Consider the following 19,674-nt stretch of genomic DNA (forward strand, 5'->3'; position numbering starts at 1 on the left):
CCCCGAGGGAGAGATTTTTTGTCTTTTTAAATGTCCAAATCTGTCTTCGACAGACCTTGGGCCATCTCTCTCCATTTGCCAGATCCAGTGCAAATCATTTTACCGCTGTACCAGAATGATCGGGGAATATAAATGTCCAGTTGCACAGCTACAAGATCTCAGTGCCAAACTAACAGATGTTGACTTCCACCTTTAATACTAGAGAAAATATATTGTTCAGTTGAAAGGCTCTTGTCTCAATTTCCTGTCCTAAGCAATATTACTAGGAGCTAATCAGCTACTCTGGCAAATCGCTATGTACTTACACTGAGCCAGAGGAAATCCAGCCCTGGCGTGGATAGGAAAACCAGTTAGGCAGATGGGAAGCACAATAGCGAGACGAATGAAACGTGTGCCTTTCAATTGGGATACACCCAACCTGTGGCATACCTTCCCTTGATTTCATTTCCTGTTCAACTTTCAGCCGCCCTTCTTGTTCACGAATCGCGCCACGAGCGGATGCCTTCCTGAACAGGCAGGAACCTCTTGCCTAGCTCCTTCGGATGATGCAATCGTTCTCTTGATCGCACGCATTACCTGGTCCGCCCTGCATCGTCTTGTCATCGACCATTCTGCTTTGCACCAAGCACGATTCCCCGGACAAGCTTCATAAACAGACAACTGGGCGCAAGCCCAGGGCAGCCCGGGCGGTATCATGGCGTTCTGGCATAGCTGGCAGCTCTGGGAGAAGCTCACTTTGGTATGTCTAACCCACAGATTCTGACTAGGAGGAGGGCGCTGATTTTTCAACTTGGCAGGTGCTGGCAGGTTTGATCGTACGGCAAGCCACCCAACTGCGTGAGCGTCATACTGATCTGATTCATCTTCCAGGGCGTCGTTTTCATCTACGCATTCTGTGTTCTTCTGTACCACAGATGGAAGATACGAAGATACGCCGCGATGGAAGCACAGCAGCAAGAGGGGGAGGCGGAACTCTTCCCCATGCTGAAAAACGAGATTCCGTTTGGGGTCAAGGCCCTGGAACAGGGGGTGCAGGTCGAAGGGATTTGGATCTCGAATCACAACAGCCCGATGTCCAGCACAAAACAGCCAGGGACGCCCGTGTCAAGCCGTCCATCCACCCCGCCACTGAGTTCATTCCCGGTCCGCCCTTCAAGCCTAGCATCGTCCATGGCCCTCGAAAGTGGCATGGACAGCCCGACATCGTTGCCTTCATACACCCGGCCCACGCCCCATGCCGAAGTTGATATAGTCACCGCCAACAACTACACCTTTGAGCCACACAGACCCGGTGGGGTTTGCAAGCCGGTGATGGGGTCCAGCCCTCCGAAACCGCCGAGCCCATTCAGCCGTCGCAGTGGTATTCTCAATGGCAACGAGAAGCGCTCGAGCTTCCACAAACGGCTTCGCCGGGCAAGCCACCTCTTTGATGTCAAGAACACCAGGCCTGGCTCCAATGACCATGACCAGTCGGATCTGGGCTCGGCTCCGCTTGAAACAGGCGCACGGCATCCAGCTGAGCAACACCAGATGTCACGGATCACCAGTTAGTGGTGCACTTCGCTGCATGAGTTTTCCATTCTGAGTGGCTAACTCATGCTGCACAGAGCTCCGCAGGCGATCGTCAGAGGATTTCAGACGCAGGATGAGCCAAATTTTCAACGAAAGGATCCGCATGAATGTGTCCGCCGAGCGGCTTCAATTTGACACAGCACTTCGAGAATCACAGCGGCAGAGCCTTCGAGAATCGATTCTAGGGTCGTTCCAGTAATGAATTCGCTGCATCACTCGGCAGATTGAAGCGTGGGGATGGTGTGCTCCAAATCTGAGATGACGGCAAGGCAGAAAATGAAAACGTGGATGTCCCAGCATAATTCGGGACCACAGCTGGCCGCTTATTAGGCCCATAATGGTGCAGTTTACAGGCGATTTGCGGATATCATGCTCCTGGTTTCGACCACGTTGTAGAGCTAAAGCTCAGTATACCTCGGTGTTTCTTCATAGTTCATGGCGTGCAGAATTTGTATTTATTACACCATTGCCGATGAACAATCAAAGATTAGCCCTCATATTTTGCGGGAAATTTGCGTGGATGCTGTCAAACCCAAAGGGATTGGGTCGGCGTAGTAGAAAGGAAAAGCGACGCCACTGTTGTTGCTGCCTTATGCCTAATCGGGACAGCATCGACACGTGACTGCGCGACAGCCAGACGCGTCCGGCACGAAGCAACTGTTGACTCGCCCGGTAAACTCGACTTTCGCCGCAAATAAATTGTGCTCACAGGTCGCGGCTTCCTGGTGACTCATCCCAGCGGCTATCTCACCCTCCCACGATCCAGCATCATTCCAGGTATTGCAGGCTTTGAACTGTCAAACCTGCACCCGACGCGTGTTTCGTACTGAGATCACCGCTGAGATCGACTCACGACTGCCATATTCTGAAAAGAAACGACCTGAGATCATAGAGAGATGACAGCCGATATGGAGACCCAAGGCGAATACGACGAGAATGGATTGCCCGGTCCTGGTGCGCCCACCCCGCTCTCTGCACTCGAGGTGAGTGAGGCCCATTGGTCATTTCAGTCCAGAAGATTACCGGACCTTCGGAGTCGATTGTTAATGTATACACCAGGGAGTTGCAGGGTTGACTGCGAGGGATATCAAGTTGTTTGTGGATGCTGGATTACACACTGTTGAGTCGATTGCCTACACGTACGTGCCGAACGTGGGCGACTATTGCACCGGACAGTTTGATTGCCCTGAAGAGAAGCAGGCTGACATTTCTGCAATCTTTTAGACCGAAGCGTGTACTCGAGCAGATTAAGGGCATTTCAGAGCAAAAGGCCAATAAGATCTTGGTGGAAGGTGAGTCCCGATGCACGGATGATATGGCGACCTGCCACCCTAGAGAACAGGGGAAACTGACCCTGCTTTATCGAAATAGCTGCGAAACTGGTCCCGATGGGATTTACAACTGCAACGGAAATGCACGCCCGGCGAAGTGATCTCATTTCAATCACGACGGGATCCAAGCGACTCGACACATTGCTCGGTGGTGGTATCGAGACCGGCTCAATCACGGAAATCTTTGGAGAATTTAGAACGGGAAAAAGTCAAATTTGCCACACTCTTGCAGTGACCTGTCAGCTACCTTTTGACATGGGTGGAGGAGAAGGCAAGTGCCTCTACATCGACACAGAGGGAACATTCCGACCAGTGCGACTCCTTGCAGTCGCCCAGCGTTTCGGACTCGTTGGTGAAGAGGTCCTCGACAATGTTGCATATGCACGTGCATATAACTCAGACCATCAACTCCAGCTGCTTAACCAGGCCTCGCAGATGATGTGCGAGACTCGATTTTCGCTCCTCGTTGTGGATTCGGCAACCTCGCTATATCGCACCGACTTTAATGGCCGTGGCGAGCTGTCATCTCGGCAGATGCATCTGGCAAAATTCATGAGGGCTCTGCAGAACTTGGCCGACGTATTCGGTGTGGCGGTCGTTATCACGAACCAGGTCGTTGCCCAAGTCGACGGTGGACCAAGCGCCATGTTCAACCCAGACCCCAAGAAACCCATTGGAGGTAATATCATCGCCCATGCCAGTACCACTCGCTTGAGCTTGAAGAAGGGCCGTGGTGAAACTCGAGTTTGCAAGATCTATGACAGCCCCTGCCTGCCGGAAAGTGATTGTCTCTTTGCCATCAACGAGGATGGTATTGGTGACCCCAATGAGAAGGACGTAGACAACGAATAAGCCGCTGTTCATTTTGGTTATCATCCTTGACGACGTTAGTGACTTCACGAGCTCAAAGCGAACCCACCTTCAGCCATGTTCTCTAGAGCCGGCTAATGATATTTGAAGAAGCAATTGGCGAAACTTGTTTGCTGTATGATAGTTCCATATTCAATATCAATTTTCTCATCTGATAGATGCTTCATACTAAACGTCTCCCAATGAGTTGGAGCGCGGTATGTGAACAATGGTGTCGTGTGTGATGGCCGCAGGCTTCCAGGCGGAGATCCACGCCCGCGCCAAGACTTTGTTTTTTGAGAGCTCCAGCTTCCGCCCTGCAATCTTTCCGCCTCTACCAGCCATGGAAGTCTGAGACGGCTCTGATTCTCCTGCAGGCTTTCGGACCTGTTCATCATGGCGAAAATTTTCAAGGACACAAGGGTCGATCTACGGCCATTTTCGCCTGCCACGGTCGCCAACATCCATGTTTCGACCCAAGAGAGCGCGCCTCGTCGGACACGCTTTTCGACCTCTTCCCCCGACCACGAACTCCCGATCGCGAAGGATGAAGACGAGTTTGCCAGACGCTACCTTGCGACACAGGGCACCATCTACTTTCGCAAACGCAAGACGTATCCGAGAACGTTCCTGTGGAGGGTCGTCAATGACAATAAGGTGCTCGAGATTCAATGCGCGGACTTGTCGAAAGGCGGAACGGAGCGCTTCGAATACAATATTACTCTGCGGCTTCATTTCCAGGAGCAGATTCTTCCATCGGGTGTTGCGTTGGCGGACCACGAGGATCATGAAATGCTCAGCGTCTTCGTGATTACAGCTTCCAGGCAGCTCCACACCCTGTCGCTGCGCCCTGAGTTCTTCCGACGTTCGGATTCGATTGACGAAAATGTGGCTGACTGGTGTAAATACTGCGTTCCTGCGCCATTGTCATTTTCTCACCCACACCGACTGCACGCGAGCAGTCCGCTGGAGCTATTTATCTCCCTCGACAATGGGGCGCTTTTGCGATTAACCCGGCGAGCGGGTGATGACGGTATGTCTTCGTTGCATTCTGTTTTACAGCTTTGACTTGGCAGCTCAGAAACTGATTTTAATCCCGAGCTAGGTTCCCACTGGTCTCCCCTCACTTTCGACGAACGGACATGGGGTGCCTCGATTCGAGGTCTCGTGAAATGGAACGCGCCGTCTTCGCTTAGACTCGATGGACGCAGCCTTGACCCGAATGCCGCCAATGCAATTGCCACCACGTCCGACGAAACCTATGTTTTCGCGATCTGCCTGAACCACACTTTGAAGATATGGAATCTTTCGACGAACAAACTAGCAGCGACTAAGGACCTTCTCGGCCGCCCAATGGATCCCGATGCTGTTCCATATACTTTAAACCCTGCCGAATCCTCTTTTATCCGAGTGTTCAATGCGGAGAGAGCTATGGATGGGGGGCATCGATTCTATGTCGTGACATACTCGCCATTTGAAGATGGTCGATTTAAATTCTGGGCTGTCAAGGGAGGACTCACATCGGACCTTGTCATCGAGGACCTTTTTGCCGATGCTGTGTTTCGTCCACTGGACCCAGACGTGACGGGGAACATGTTCTGGAGCATTGCCGACTTCCAAGTTAAAGCGATGGAAGAAGGCAAGGGAATGGAGTTGTGGGTGCTATGGAGAAACCACGGTCTTTACCAGCTATACACCCTTCATTTCGACCTTCAGACCCTGGTGACAGATTGGTCTACGAACTGGGTTTCTACGACATTTGAAACTCACCGCCAGGAGCCTCTGCCTTCATCAACCTTGGACGACGTGGTGGACCCGACTGAGAAGTGGCTTGAATACTTACTGCATCCAAATAGATATTTGCCTGAGGTTCTTGACACTGCTCTAGCTGTCTATCAAGAGGCACTAAAGCCCTTATCGTCGTCTTCATCTGGCGTTCTGAAGAGAGATGTGCCACTGCCCGAAAGACTCTGCTCAACGATCGCAGCAGCTGTTTCTCTGCGCAAGTATGCGGAAGACGAAATGGACTACAATCGATATCGAATGGACACAGACGCAAGGTGGCGGCAATTCTGGCAAGTCGCGGACGACCTTAACAAGCGCAGATTCGAAGCAATCTCTCTGGCTTACGACTCATACTTCGAAATGCCATGGCTGCTTCTGTCCGATGCTTGCGCCGTGATTCGGGAATGCAACACTGCCGAGCTGCTCGTGCACAACTCGGGCTCTGAGCTTAGCGCTGAAAAAGCGACAATTATGGACCGTTGGAGGCACAGGAACTTGAGTGCTGAGCTTGGGGGCTTGTACGACCAAGCCTCGTTGTTGACGAAGATCGCCGCCGATTTCAGGAAGAAGTTCTCTGCGGAGCTCGACGCAGCATGCCGGGCTGCTCTGGAAGTTGAAATCTTCACTGAGCCATCATCATCAATCGATGATCGTATGGATGCGTTCCGGGAACGCTGCGACTTCACAGAACGGGTCTCGAACAAGACGTTTGAAAGTCTAGTTGCTGCCTTGAATGAGCATTGGGATGCCCAAAACATGCCGGACGATATCTTCTACTACATCATCAATACTGTTCCCGTGGGGTTCCAGGGAAAGGACTCTGAACTCCTCTCGACTTACTTTGGTACTCGAGTCGCTTCCAGCGGTGCCCTGGAGACAATACTGCTCACTCGTCGGATCCTCTATGACCTCTTGATTCTGGTTCTCTTCGTGGATGGCGAGGTTGAGCAGAGCCCCGAATTTGAGGCTGCAGATCTATTCTCCACGCTAATTGATTGGCTTCGCGATTACGAAATGATGTACTGGCTGGGCTCCCATGTCCGAAAATGCCCTGATCCTCACATAGCCACAGGTGCAGACACGTCTACGCCCATCTTCTCGCTGAAGGATGCCAAGACAAAGAGCAAGGGCCAAAGAACGGCGACCATCCTTGAGGATCTATTCGTTGCAGACATCAAACCGCGTCAAACAATCGGCCTACCGCAAAGCTATACCCTGACCCTGGGCATCAGGGATGTCCTGGCTTGGGTCACCCGACAGGGCGAGGTGACATATCCAAACGCCGTGGCTCACATCCAATGCGACCTCATTGCCAAAAATAATATCGACCTGGCATGGGACTTCCTTCGCTTCCAAGCAAGCACCTCTTGGGCGACGTATGTCAAGGGCCGCTTACATGTAGCGATGTCAGAATTTGACACTGCAGCCATCTACTTCCGAAAGGCTGCATACCTCCTCTGTAAGTATTTGACCTGGCTGCGAAATTCTCTTCTGCTAACCTGCGATGTAGCGTGTGGCAAGCCCCTGGGTAACCTCCACGAGATGTCGTCAACCCTGCTCGACCTTGTTTCCGTGAACTGCTTCCACAATGGCATTCCGAAATACTATCAGCATATCCTTTCAGTTTTCGAACAAGCCCGGTCCTTCTCACACGTTGCTGATTTTGCCAGCTTAGCGTTGCAGGCTCTCGACTCTGAGGTGTGGGCGGAACAAGACCCCGAGTACGCGAGTATGCGCACGGATTTGCTTTCCCGGCTTTTCCATGCCTCTCTTAAGACCTGCCAATTTGATCAAGCTTACTCTGCTCTTGCTCGATACCAGGACCTTGCACTGCAGAGGTCCGCGCTCAGCTCCCTCGTCTCTAATATCCTAGCCGTCTCTGGACCTGGCTTTGTCGGTCTCAACCAGATCCTCAGATTCCCCACTGCATTTATCCCTAACATCGCCTCTCACATCGACGAGGTTTTGGTCTCTCTTGCCCGAAAACAGAACACCTGCTCCTCGTGGCTTGATATCGACAACCATGTGGCTGATATCTCGCCGGACTATCAACGCATTCTGCAAAAGTACCGAATTGAGCGCAACGACTATCGCGGTGCTGCCGAGATCGCATACCGGAATGTCCAGCGCCTACGCCAAGCAAGAGATGGCCCATCATCTACCGTCGTTCGCAAGAGCAAGAAGGAAGCCGAGGAGATCGGTGTGCCGGAAGATGACCCGGAGAGCAAGGAGATTCGCCACGAGCTATTGTTCCTGATCAATCTTCTTGCCTCTGTTGACCGAAGTGAGGCTTATATCTTGGTCGAGACTGGACCACTTGCATCGTCAAGTGGAGCAGCAGTCACATCACCCCAACAGCGACGAACCTCGCAAGCCGACGATGACGGAAATGTCTTCATGGAAGATGCGGACATGGCCTCACACACCCCCTTTAATGCGCGTCGTTTGTCCTCTTCTAGTGCTGTATCTTTCACATCTACTGGTCGCAGGGGCAGCCGCTCTTCGATCGGCGGCACAAGGGGTAGCGTGTCATTCAAAGCACCTGCAATGGAACCGCCTCAGGCTCGCGTCATCGTGACCCTAGAGCACCTTCGTCGCGAATACCAATCCGAACTCGACCGTGTGAGCCGGATCGAGCGCGGTGACTGGGAGTTCGGTCTACTGGGTGAAGATGACGAAGAAGTCGATAACGATGACACGATGGTTCTTTCGTAGGAGCATGGGGACTGGAACTGGGACAGTCTATGAGTTGCCTCGGACCTTGGAGGGTCGCTTGATTCTAGCCTTGCGCCTTACCTTTTTCTCTTTTTGTGTGTAGCCGGAAGTTGATATCGGGGGAGTTTCGAGCACCATGTTTGATTAGTCCTTTTTATCCCATAGGGTAGTCATTTTATGGATTTGGTGCACAATGGGATTTAAGATCTCTTATGACGAAATTTCTTTCAACGAAGTAAATCCCTAGTCGATCACTCACCGCATAATGTATCGATGGAGATTGGACGTCTGAATATTTCAGTCAATCTTGCAAGGAAAATTCATTCATCTGTAGGTATGTCTAGTTTGAAAATAACCGGATTTTCGAGGGTTATGATGTCTTTGTCGGGGTGTAGTAATTAGTTAATTAGTTTAAGATCCTGCGGCAAGTGCAACAGCTAGATGATATATATCTTCACTCATCCCGCACATAAAGTACGAGTTGCCACACAACTTTCTTCTAAGAATTCTAAAAGGACATTTTCGAATGGCCATAACATCTCATCAATGACTAGTAAATGAATTTGCGTTTCATTTCATGACAGGGCTGACCTTGGGGAGTCTTTTCAAGGTTGCTTACTCAAGACCACCGATGTAAACAGAGTCCGCACCCGCATTCAGCGTCGCGTCCAAGGATGCATCACCAAACCACGCTATTTAGCACTCAAACCGTAGCAGAAGGAAATAAAGCAACCCAAGCTAAAGCAAGCATAAGCCCATCAACTAAAGAAAGCAGAATGAATACGGAAAAGGATTACGAGATGTGCTTAGGATAAAGTGATTCAAGATGTATTCAAGTATACTCTTGATTACCATTAAAAGCCAAAGAATAGATGAGCATACTAGATGCGCATGCCCATATTATAGACAATCCACTCCCAACCGCCCGTCGTAGGCCAAAAACCATTTGATGCAAAATCCAATCCAAAAAGGGGGTCAAAGAGAGTAAGAAAAAACGGCAACCAGACTTTCCAAAAAAAAGAAAAAAAAATCAACCGGAATCAACGAGAGTCAAGAAAGCGTCCAAATCATAGAAACACGAATCAAGAAATAGAAATAGAAAATACAACGCCTGGAAACCAACTCTGTATGTTGACGTCGATATGTACCGCAAAGGAACGTCGCGCGCAGAAACAGCAAATTCGCCAGTCAAGCTTAGCCAAGGCAAAGTCAAGGCTCAATCTGTGCAGTGCAAGGAAGAGGGAACAAAAAAAGCAGAAGACCGCGCCAACATGAATACTAGAACAACCAAATAGAAAAACGAAGAAATCCCGAGGAACCGCAAAAATGGGTCTGCGTTACTTAGTCCTAGTCCTCAGTCGCCGTCGCGCTCGCGTAGAGCTGGCTGAAGTGTGACTTGGGTTGGGTGAGCAGCGCGTACGGTTCACCGGTCTCGACGATCCGCCCGCCATCGAGCAGGACGATACGGTCGTAATCGAGAATGGTGTCGAGTTTGTGGGCGACAGAGAGGATGGTGTGGTTGCAGAACTTCTCACGAATGACGCGCTGCATGATCTCATCTGTTTTGGTGTCGACGCTGTTTTTTGGGAAAGGTGATTAGCACACGGCGTGAGATCTGCAAGGGCGGATAGGGTGTTGCGAAGCGATACGTCGATCCGGGCGCCACATCACGCTCGGATCAAGCCGCATATGCAGGGGGGGATGACAGACAGGAACAAAAGGAAAAGCAGAAAAAAAAAGATCGACGGAAGAACTATAAAAAAAAAAAAAACCAAAAAAAGGGAAATGAAAGTGGAGCGGCGTCGAAGCGAGGGAACATGTCAGGGGTTGACTCAATAATGCAATCCGGACTTACTTGCTAGTTGCCTCGTCGAGGATGAGGATGTTGCCCGGGCGAAGGAGGGCGCGCGCGAGACAGAAGAGCTGTTTCTGGCCGTGCGAGAGGTGGATCTCGTCGATTTCTGTGTCCAGGTCGCCCTTCTCCTGGATTGCAGGGAGGAGCTGCACGCTCTTGAGCGCCGTCAGGATGTCTTGGTCGGTGCGTGAGCTCGTCGGGTCGGCGTTGAGCCGGACGCTGCCCTTGAACAGCAATGAGTCCTGCGAGACACCATTGATCCTAGAGCGAATCTCCTGGCGTGGTAGGCGAGTAATGTCCACGCCATCCACGGTAATGATACCCCCGGTCAGCTCGATCATGCGGAAGATGCTCATAATCATCGAGGTTTTGCCGCTGCCATGGATGTCAGCTTAGTTCGTCGTAAAACGTCAGATTGGGTGCTTGCATACCTCCCCGTTCGTCCGCAAATGCCGACTTTCTCGCCCGCTTGGATGGAGAGAGAGACATCGTTGAGAACCGGCTCCTCGGGTCTTTGGTTATACTGTTAGTATAGAGGCCAAATAAGTTAATACAAAGATCGTACCTGTATGCCGCCGAGACGGAGTGGAAGCTAACTGCGCCATTGGATGGCCAGTTGGGAGGGACGGCTCCATCTTCACCGGGTTGGTCTTCCGATTCAACGGTCTGAGTGAAATCCTTCACCCGGAGAATTGAACCGATGTGAGTCTCCAGGTTGGTCCAGAAGGTCACCACAAGTTTTATGCTTTGGCTGAACTGGATGACATTGAGAAGTGCCACCCCGACGGACCCTGCACCAAGGCTAGATCCCCGCAAGGCGACGACAAGAACAATCAGCAAGATTGCAATACCCGCGACGACCAGATCCAAGGACAAAGTCAGCCAGCGCTGGATAGCGAACATGAAGTAAAATGGACGCTGTGAGTAATCCAGAAGCTCGATGTTCTTCTTCTCCATACCGTGCTGCCACCCAAAGGCTCTCAGGGTGACCAATCCCTGAAGGCAGTCGGTGAAGTGAGAAAATAGGGGCGCCTTGGCTTCAAGGTCTAGGTATCGAAGTTGCCGGGAAGTCCGCAAGTACAGTTTTTGGATGAGAAAGAGGATACCAAGCACGATGGGGAAGGAGATCGCTGCATACTCCGAACCGGCACCGATCAGCGCCATTTGGGCCATGCAGAGGAACAAGGTAGCAACAGTGTTGATGGCAGCAATGGGGAGTTCCATGTCAATGAGCTGCAAGTCCTGACTGAAGCGATTGAGGATGGCACCACTATCGGTTGTCGAGAAGAAAAGCATGGGAGCACTGAGAACGGTGGTCAACAGCTTGCGGTGGAAGCTCTCTCCAGATTTTGGCACCATGGTGATAATCATCTGCCAGCACCCCACAATGAGGGCAATCATGGCGATGCAGCCCAGCATCACATAGATGCCCAGGTAGTAGCCCACGCGCTGCTTGGGGTGGGCTGTATCGGAAATGGCCCACCACTTCAACCAGATGCTAGGGAACGAGATACAGAATACAAAGCCGGCCATGGCAACCATGAAGACTAGTGCTGGGAACCAACCAATGGCGTTGATGTAGTAGCTGTAAATTGTCAAATCACCACCTGTGTCGCGATGCACAGGCTCGGGGGCCAGCGCCTCCTTCTCCTTCTCAACGGAGTCGAGGGTGCTATAACTGGGAGATGCAGAGAACCGCTTGGACTTATAATCCCAGTCAGGCGCACCGAGGCCAAAGCTGGACACATATCCGCCAGTCTTGTTTAGGGAACTGAAGCTTCCTTGCTCGGTAACGCGGCCGGTCTTGTCTAGGACGACAATGTGGTCGGAATATGGGAGACGTTTCACTTGGACAAGGTTAGTTAACTGGGGACTATCGACGTCCAAAGACAACTCACCAGAAGACGAGGCAACAATTATGGAAGTACCAATCTCTCTCAGAAGTCCCAGTTGTCCGAAAAGGCTGTGGAAGATGTGGTCCTCGGTAGTGGCGTCGAGGCCGCTCAGAGCATCGTCAAGAATGATAATCTTTCTTCTGGCGTAGACAGCGCGTGCGAGAGCCTGGAAATGTGTAAGTAAAGCAACATGCCCCTGGGAAAGGAGGACATACAATGCGTTGGCTTTGACCACCACTGAGCGCGATACCTTTGCTTCCAATGACACTCCGGTCGCCACGGGGGAACTGACTCAGGTCCTCTTCAAGAGCACAGGCCTGAATGACGGATGCATACCACTTTGGATCATAGTCCGACATGGCGACGATGCTGTCCTTGATGGAACCGTTCATATGCCACGGCGTCTGATCGCAGAATGCCACACTTGCCAGAGACAACTCGACTTTGCCTTTTCCACACGGGATTTCTCCCAGCAGAGCCTTGAGAAGAGTCGACTTGCCACATCCAGAGGGTCCGATGAGCATAGTAAAGCTTCCACGGGGAACAGTCAGAGTGATGTCCTTCAAGATGGGTTCCTTGTCAGTGGCCCACGAGAAGGATCCATTCTGAATACTGGCGGCATTGGTCGAGGTGGAGGTGGAGTTCCGCTTCAGCGACTCCACAGACTCAGAGTTGCTAGAGGACATGTCCAAATCGCCAGACTTGGAAAGCAGCTTGGCCTCTCCAAGATCTTCCAGGGACGAAATCTGAGGAGAATTGCGTCGTTTGTCGGTGTGGTCTTCCTTGTCCAGGAATTCCTGAATCCGAGCGAACGATCCCACAGATCCAGCAAAGGACATGAGAGCCATCACCAAGGTGAGAAGTGGATCCGAAAGTAGAGAGAAGAGCGAAAGCGAGGTGAACACCCGGGACACCGTCAAGGTGTTGTCAGAGATGGCGATGTAAATGCCGAAGGTGAAGATCGGGGCGAAGATGCGGGTCAGCCACGCTACGGGACAAGTTAGATGGGGTATTCGGTACTCAATCATAGGAGACTAACCAAAAGCCATGTTGTAAACCAGCAGAGTGCGGAACTTCTTGGAGATGTTCAGCTCATCAATTCGCAATCCATGCACGAACTTCATGAAGGAGGCTTGCAGGCCGAGCATTTTGACTCCCTTGATGGATCCCAACATGCTGGAGGTAGATGAAATACGTCTCTCAATTGCCTCCAGCCACTTGGCTTGTCGTGATACCACAAAGGACATCATAATCAGCGAACCAACCAACGCGACTAAGCATGCAATTGTCAGTTCCCGATTGAACTTGATCTTGCATCAAGACGCAACTTACCAAGTGCAACACAGACTGGAACCACGCAAGAAATCCCTAACTGGCGCTCCAGCAGATAGATAGCCAAAGCAATCTCTGCCGAGTTGCCCCAGATTTCGTGCATAGTCTGCCAGCCATTGGTGATTCTCTCTACATCCGCACTCATCAACGTGATCGAGTTGGCAGGGTCAACATCGTTCAAGCTCAAGCTACTGGCTTTTTTGTAGAGCATTGTGACGAGAATTCCGCGAACCATGGTGATAGCCCGGTATGTGTTGTGCTGGTACTGACCCATTGAGACCTGGGATGTGTTAGTCATGCTGATGTCTCATAGAATGCCTTGAGCAGCTTACCGCCAAACCGAGATAGACCAGGACGTAAGCTCCAATTAGACCATAGCCAACGTTGTTTGTGGCATGGTTTACGGGCTCATTGAAGAATGAGAGCGAGCGAGTCAGTAACAAAGGCTGACAGAAGTTGAACGCAACAACGCAAGCTCTGGAGGGCACTGCAGCGAGAAGTGGCCATTTGGTTGCTTTGAAACACTCCGATTGCAACGTGTTGGGGGATTTCGAGTGCACTGCGAGTGTTCAGCCGGGCTCAAGGCGGACATTCCAGTTATAATCCGAAGCTTACCTTTGCTCCACCTCTCTTCAAACATTGCTAGTAGTCTTTCCGAGCTCAACTCCTTGTCCAATGTGAACAGGTGTTCTACAGATAGAAACTTGCTGAAGCCATGCTTGAATACGGGGTTCAGCCACCAAAAAACGGCGCGGTTGTAAAACCCAGCTGTAGCCTCCGGAGGGTAGTCCGCAAACTCGGACTTCAGAATGTGCCTCTTTTCCACGGCCTCCAGAACTAGAACGACGAGTTTAGCGCCCACAGCCACCGTGGTGACCACTGCAATCGTCTCATTGAAGGAATCCGTGTATCGAAGCCACAGGGTTCGGGCCCGGGCAATATCGAAAAGGAGGCTGCAGAAGAGGTATGCGTTCAAAATAAACGATGGCCTGACCGATCGGGTGTGCTCGGCATATGAAAGACAGCAGAGGAAGAGTGTACCGATACTCAACACCGCATTGGCTGCAATCGAGGCTTGTGTTCGATCCGCCGACGGCAGCGCCCAGAGAGCTGTTTGGGCGACTTGTAGACCGAGCAGAGCGAACCAGGAAACCTGCAGGCGAGCAAAACCACCGTTGTTAGCCCCCATGGATCTCCATTGAAACGTTGCAGCACTTGCAGTGTGATATGCTCCGAGCAGAAGAAACACTCACCAGTTTCACCAAAAGCAACCATGAAGCAACGACTTTGCGACGTTTTTGCACCAGCTGGAAGATCCGCAGCGGAATGATAATTAAGATTAGAGAGATGGGGAGGATCTCGAGGATGGTTTCCTCGAACAAAAGAGTGAAATCGAGACCGCCGCGACATGATCCTGCCCAGGCGTGCATGGTGTTATCCAAGTCGCGACACGACTGCGCTGAGGAGCTCGAGGAAGCCATGACTACTCTCCAGGAACCATCCAAGCTGTGGTGGGAAGATGGATGAGAGTTGGTCGAGAGGCAAGCACCACGAGTATTGTCGGATTAGGGAGAAGGGTCGGGAGTTTTCATTGGGAGCGAGCGACGGAGTCTTTTGGTCTAGATCACATTCATCTCCCAAGGGCCCTTTGCGCGGCACGACTGTCAAGCTATCCCTCTGCACAGGAGCTGACTACTGCAGGAGAGGCCTAACCCTGAGCTCCTCTGACCCTGTACACTGGGTCTCTGCAACCGAGTGGACTTCCAATGCAACCCGCTTACCATTCCGTGACAATGCCCTATGATCGCAGTTTATTGTTTTGCGTCAGCGGTGCCACCCCAGGCGCGATCTTTGTTTTTCCTCGTAGATTTTTCACTCTTTTTTCGCTTATGACTATATCTGTTCTTTTGCTATAATTATCCCGGTGGTTACCGAAATCCGGATTTGACCATGACTATTGCCCCCTTCTATATCCGCCCCCATGGTTCAATTGGCCCTTTTTCCCACGGTTGTATATGACTTCCCCTTGGGGGATGTGGGGGACGCACCGGCATCAATAGACCTTTACCCCCTCGAATGCACCCACAGGAAAATCAAATCCAGAAATTACACCATAGAATCAACGTGTACACAAAACTCAAATGAAGAGACAGTAGACTCGCGATCTGTTCGGCGCATAGATCGTCCAACACGAGGTAAACGCGGTGTCACCTTGCAGGATCGCCTGTCGCGACGAGCCAATCCAGAGACCGCATTGTGAGACGGTGAAATTTCCGCTTTCCCCGTTCAGTTTAGCGCATGCCTGCTGAAGGTAATAAAACTCACCTTCATGCGAGGGCGCCATCCCGGCTGGGTCTGGTGTCTGAACCTGGGGCAATCCCGTAAGCGATCTAATGAAACATTGCAGCCGGGGAACTCTTGGTGAACCTTCCTTGACCGCATGGAATCGCGGCTGAAGGACAGAATGCTGCCCAAGGCCCCGGGGGGGCGTGCGATGGCGCGACTCGGTGTAGATGTGAATCGGCGCTGTATCCTCTGCCCCGGAAACGACTCAGCCGTCGGGGACTTGTCGGCATGGCTTACTCCTGTGAACTGTGAATCCGTCGACTATTATGCCGCCTCCGTCCAGACGGCCTCCATCGGCTCCACTGCCGCCTCCACCTGTCAAGTCTGGGATTTGCTTTTCCACCGGCACCGACGAGGGGCCGGTTTTTATCTCCAGGGCTATTTTCGGGCGAGACGCCCCTCCCAAACGGCTCTGCTTTGCTGATCGGCGCCCGGCGCAACTTCCTTCGACGACGCGCCCACCAGGCGAGCCCGTCGGATGGACATTTGACCAGATTCCATTTCAATTGTGACTGACATGGCGAGACATGCACCGCGCAGCGTGGGAGCACCATGACTCGAGGTCTGGTACCTACAGCAGCAGCGCCTGATGAGGAAGCTGGCGAGCGAGGTACATGCAGGTTGACCAGGATGAGCCGGTTTTTACGACAGCAGCGTGGTTGATGGGTGACGACCGTGGTGGATGCGTCGTCGTACTTTTGGTTTTTTTTTTTCTCTTTTCTTTCTCTGGATGTGGCTTTCATTTCTCCTTCCCCAGAGGATGCAGGGAAGAGCTGCGCGAATTCCAAATCTCCATTGCGGCCCCGTGAGCACGTCGCATGGTGCACCGCATATAGCGAGTCCAACCGAGGCATCATCGCACTTGACTCTTCCTCTCCTTGGCTTTCGTTTTCGTTTCTTTTCTCCTTTTCTCCCGTCTCCGCCAGATCTTGTAGATCGGATGTGGGAGCCTGAGATCTTAGTTGACCTGTCAGTGCGCAGCATAGCGGGCGATCATCGGCGGGCCCAGTGTGCTGACTCGAGTACGGCGCTAGTGCTCATCATCCACCGACTCCAACCGTCTCGGGAACTAGACTGTCTAGCGCTGGCTTAGACTGTGCTCACACGCAATCCGAGTGGTTCGCGAAATTGCTGGGATCGTTAGAGTCTTTTAGCCCGCCTCGGTTTGCCCCCGTCCTCTCTACCCACTCCCTCTGGTCTGTCGTCCAGGCGTTCTTCGTTGACTGGCATGGTGGCTGACTCTGAGACGGGGCCTTCCGGCCCGGGCGCGGAGCTAGTGTGACGCCTCTGTGGATGAGGTTAAAGCGTCAACCGTCGAGTGTGCGCAATGCGAAGTTCCAGAACGTGGAGGTTTGTTTGCTCTCAGGGGTGATCGGCCCGATGTGGAAGGCCGAAAACAAACCAAGTCACCAACTGTCAGGCGTCAAACAGGGAAGTGACTCTCGTATAGGGACCAATCGCCACATGGACGGAGAAAAAAAGTACCAGTCGCAGCCAAATTTCCTAGTCAGCCTTGTCTTTTTCTTTTTCTTTTTTGTCCTTTTCATCGCTAAGAGTGTCGAGGGAAAGTAGTACAGGAAGATTCTACTAAGCGAGGTTGCAATCGAGGCTGCAATCCAGGCGGTGCAATCGGGGAGCATTCGATTTTCCATTTTTATTATTACTATTATTTTCTTTGTTGTTTTTTGGAATTTCGCTGCTATTGATTTTGGAATTGAGCTCAGATCAGATAGTTAGAAACTTTGTGATATGTATAGCAAGGCGGAAAAAGGGGGAGAAGGAGAAGCGGATACGGGCAAGGAGAGTTGAACTGTCCAAGTCACCGCGACTTCCAGCCACAACCGGTTGTTCTCGGCGAACCCTCCAGAGGTTGATAGGTCGACAGGTCGATCCCCCGTCGGATCGACCCGCGATCCTCCCTTTAGTGCCCTTGCAGTCGGCCCGAATGGGTAAAGCCTGCGACGCATCACAGGGCGGCGTCCTCTGCTGCGTTGACGCCACACTCCACTTCTCGCCAAATCCTCGGACCACGCAGCTGCTCTCTACTGTAGGGATGTGGCCTCCACCGAACTATTCAAACTGGCCTCCTCACCAATTGCATTTCTTGCCGGCCTCGCCGTCACTGTCACTGTCATCTGCTCTGACGAATACCGGGGACGACCTTACCCGACCAGTCTTCCGATTCGAGGGCACTGGACAAGCGGGTATCGAGTGGTTTCTCTCCAGCTCTTACGGCACAAGGGATGGGATAGCACCGGCCAGAAAGGGCCATGACAGAAAGACCTTTTTCACCTTTTCTTCCCTTCTAAGCGACTGCACCGCTCCCCACCCACTATTCGCTCATTTGCAGACTGCAGTGGCCATTACTCAACCGGTCAGTGGACACGAAGCAATGCGAGACAGCATGACCAAAATGAGAGTCATCGCACAGCCCTGATGTAACTACGATCACTGCCAGCGCTGCAAGTGGAGATGATCGATTGGGCGGGCAGGTTCCTGGATGCGCGGTAAATCCTCTGAACCATCGACTCGTCCCACCCCCCTCGAACCTTGCTGAAGCTGCTGGGCCTGAAGCTCGGCGCGCAGTGCACAGACTGCAACCGCGCTGCTGCTGGTCGAGCGCAGGCGCGGAACAGCCTGAGCAAAGAGCTGCGCCCTGTACAGAGTGGAGCTTTGCCATGTGTGCATCTTGGGCATGTCTAGTCGGTGTAACTTGTAGTCATTGTCCAAGATCTATGCAGAGTTGCTGTGGATCAATCGATGCGGGGCGGGAGACCCTACATGCGCTCTGGATGAGATGAAGATATTCCACCGGGGATCGTGATTCAGGTGTTTGGCTCTGCGGGGATAGTCCCTTCCCAGCACCGCCTGTTCAACGGTCATCGATCTCGTCATCTCCATCAGCTTGAGCATCAGAGTCAGACTCAGCATTCATCAGCATCGGGATCAGCCGCCGATGCAGTAGCTCACCACCTGACGAGCGGACAAGTTCCCCCATGAGGGAATTTCCGAGGAATGCACGCAAATCCCGCGTTCACGCCGACGTGGTGGCGCGGGCCCGAATGAAAGCTCACGGTTCTGACAGCCTGGCGTCCGCCTTGCTGAACCACGTTCGAAACCACATTGCAGGGTCTGGATCGGGCAGATGGAGGTAGATCGGACCAAGTGACAGAGAAATGGCACGTCACATTCAAGGTCAAATGGGCGCTTCAAAGCTTTGCAGAAATCAGAAAGTGAAAAAAAAAGGAAAAAGTCCCACGAGGCGCGTACAATAGCTGGTAGCTCCAAACGGGGTATGAATGATACCCCTGCATAGTGAGCATTCGCGATCTTTGTGCACTCGGAGACTGACTTGCTCGGGACTTCCTACCCGGTAGTGCATGTACATCTCGGGCAGGATTATAGAACCAGTTCCCCCCCTAAAAAGGTGGGCTGGCGAGAATTTCCACCGTCTGCGCGTTCACGCCTAGGGCTAAGAGTGTCTAGGTCTGAGTCGGTTCCACAGGGGTCAAGGAGCAGCTCCACCGTGCCGTGGCGTCTCCAACCCTTCATCATCTAGATCCGAACCCATGCAAGGAAGATACATGGGGCATCCTGAAATGGCCAGCACCCACCGCGGGCGCCATTGGTCGTCCTCGGCCGTATTACGGTAATCCCATCGTAGTCGCTGTTCGCGAACGAGCTGGAGCATGGCCTATGCAGCCTCTAGTCCCGATGACCGATGGCGTAAGTAATTTGGTTGCTTGGGCTGGGAAAAATAAACCCGCCGCTCTTTTAAAATCACTGAGACCATCCAACCTCGCGGGGCGTTTTTACTTCCTGCGTGAAGATATTCCGTGGACTTTCTCGTCTGGCATCTAATTAGCTTCGTCCACGCCCTAATCCAACGTCCGCTCCCACACTCGCTTTCGATCTCCATCCGGACTTGCGTCCATAGCCTTTGCCTCTTTTCTCTTGCCAGACGCAGAGAAGACCCGCCCAGAAAGCGCAGGAC

At 52.2% G+C, this 19,674-nt stretch overlaps 4 protein-coding genes across 4 annotated transcripts; 2 read left to right on the forward strand and 2 right to left on the reverse strand.

Annotated features, from left to right (window-relative positions):
* Window positions 1–694: 694 nt before the first annotated feature.
* Window positions 695–3,755, forward strand: N7459_003471 (recombinase RAD51; the record flags this gene model as incomplete). Its single annotated transcript, XM_056942655.1, is given in 8 exon segments — window positions 695–739; window positions 871–1,546; window positions 1,608–1,683; window positions 2,465–2,555; window positions 2,632–2,711; window positions 2,797–2,806; window positions 2,819–2,864; window positions 2,944–3,755. The coding sequence occupies 8 exon segments, from the start codon at window positions 695–697 to the stop codon at window positions 3,753–3,755; spliced, it is 1,836 nt and encodes a 611-aa protein (XP_056802538.1).
* Window positions 3,756–4,148: 393 nt separating this feature from the next.
* On the forward strand, window positions 4,149–8,252 carry N7459_003472 (nucleoporin Nup120/160; the record flags this gene model as incomplete). Its single annotated transcript, XM_056942656.1, has 3 exons — window positions 4,149–4,785; window positions 4,858–6,996; window positions 7,048–8,252. 3 exons carry the CDS (start codon window positions 4,149–4,151, stop codon window positions 8,250–8,252), a joined length of 3,981 nt encoding a protein of 1,326 aa, XP_056802539.1.
* Window positions 8,253–9,599: 1,347 nt separating this feature from the next.
* abcB (uncharacterized protein) lies at window positions 9,600–14,815 on the reverse strand (the record flags this gene model as incomplete). The annotated part of the gene is made up of 10 exons (XM_056942657.1): window positions 9,600–9,828; window positions 10,108–10,482; window positions 10,539–10,619; window positions 10,673–12,168; window positions 12,218–12,990; window positions 13,042–13,275; window positions 13,335–13,614; window positions 13,667–13,893; window positions 13,950–14,487; window positions 14,588–14,815. The coding sequence occupies 10 exons, from the start codon at window positions 14,813–14,815 to the stop codon at window positions 9,600–9,602; spliced, it is 4,461 nt and encodes a 1,486-aa protein (XP_056802540.1).
* A 1,243-nt stretch (window positions 14,816–16,058) lies between these two features.
* Window positions 16,059–16,910, reverse strand: N7459_003474 (uncharacterized protein; the record flags this gene model as incomplete). The annotated part of the gene is made up of 4 exons (XM_056942658.1): window positions 16,059–16,244; window positions 16,295–16,630; window positions 16,785–16,811; window positions 16,869–16,910. 4 exons carry the CDS (start codon window positions 16,908–16,910, stop codon window positions 16,059–16,061), a joined length of 591 nt encoding a protein of 196 aa, XP_056802541.1.
* Between the last annotated feature and the right edge of the window lie 2,764 nt (window positions 16,911–19,674).

Source organism: Penicillium hispanicum (assembly GCF_028827665.1).
Source record: "Penicillium hispanicum strain IBT 35686 chromosome Unknown utg000003l_segment0_segment0, whole genome shotgun sequence".
In the NCBI taxonomy this organism is placed as follows: Eukaryota; Fungi; Ascomycota; class Eurotiomycetes; order Eurotiales; family Aspergillaceae; genus Penicillium; species Penicillium hispanicum.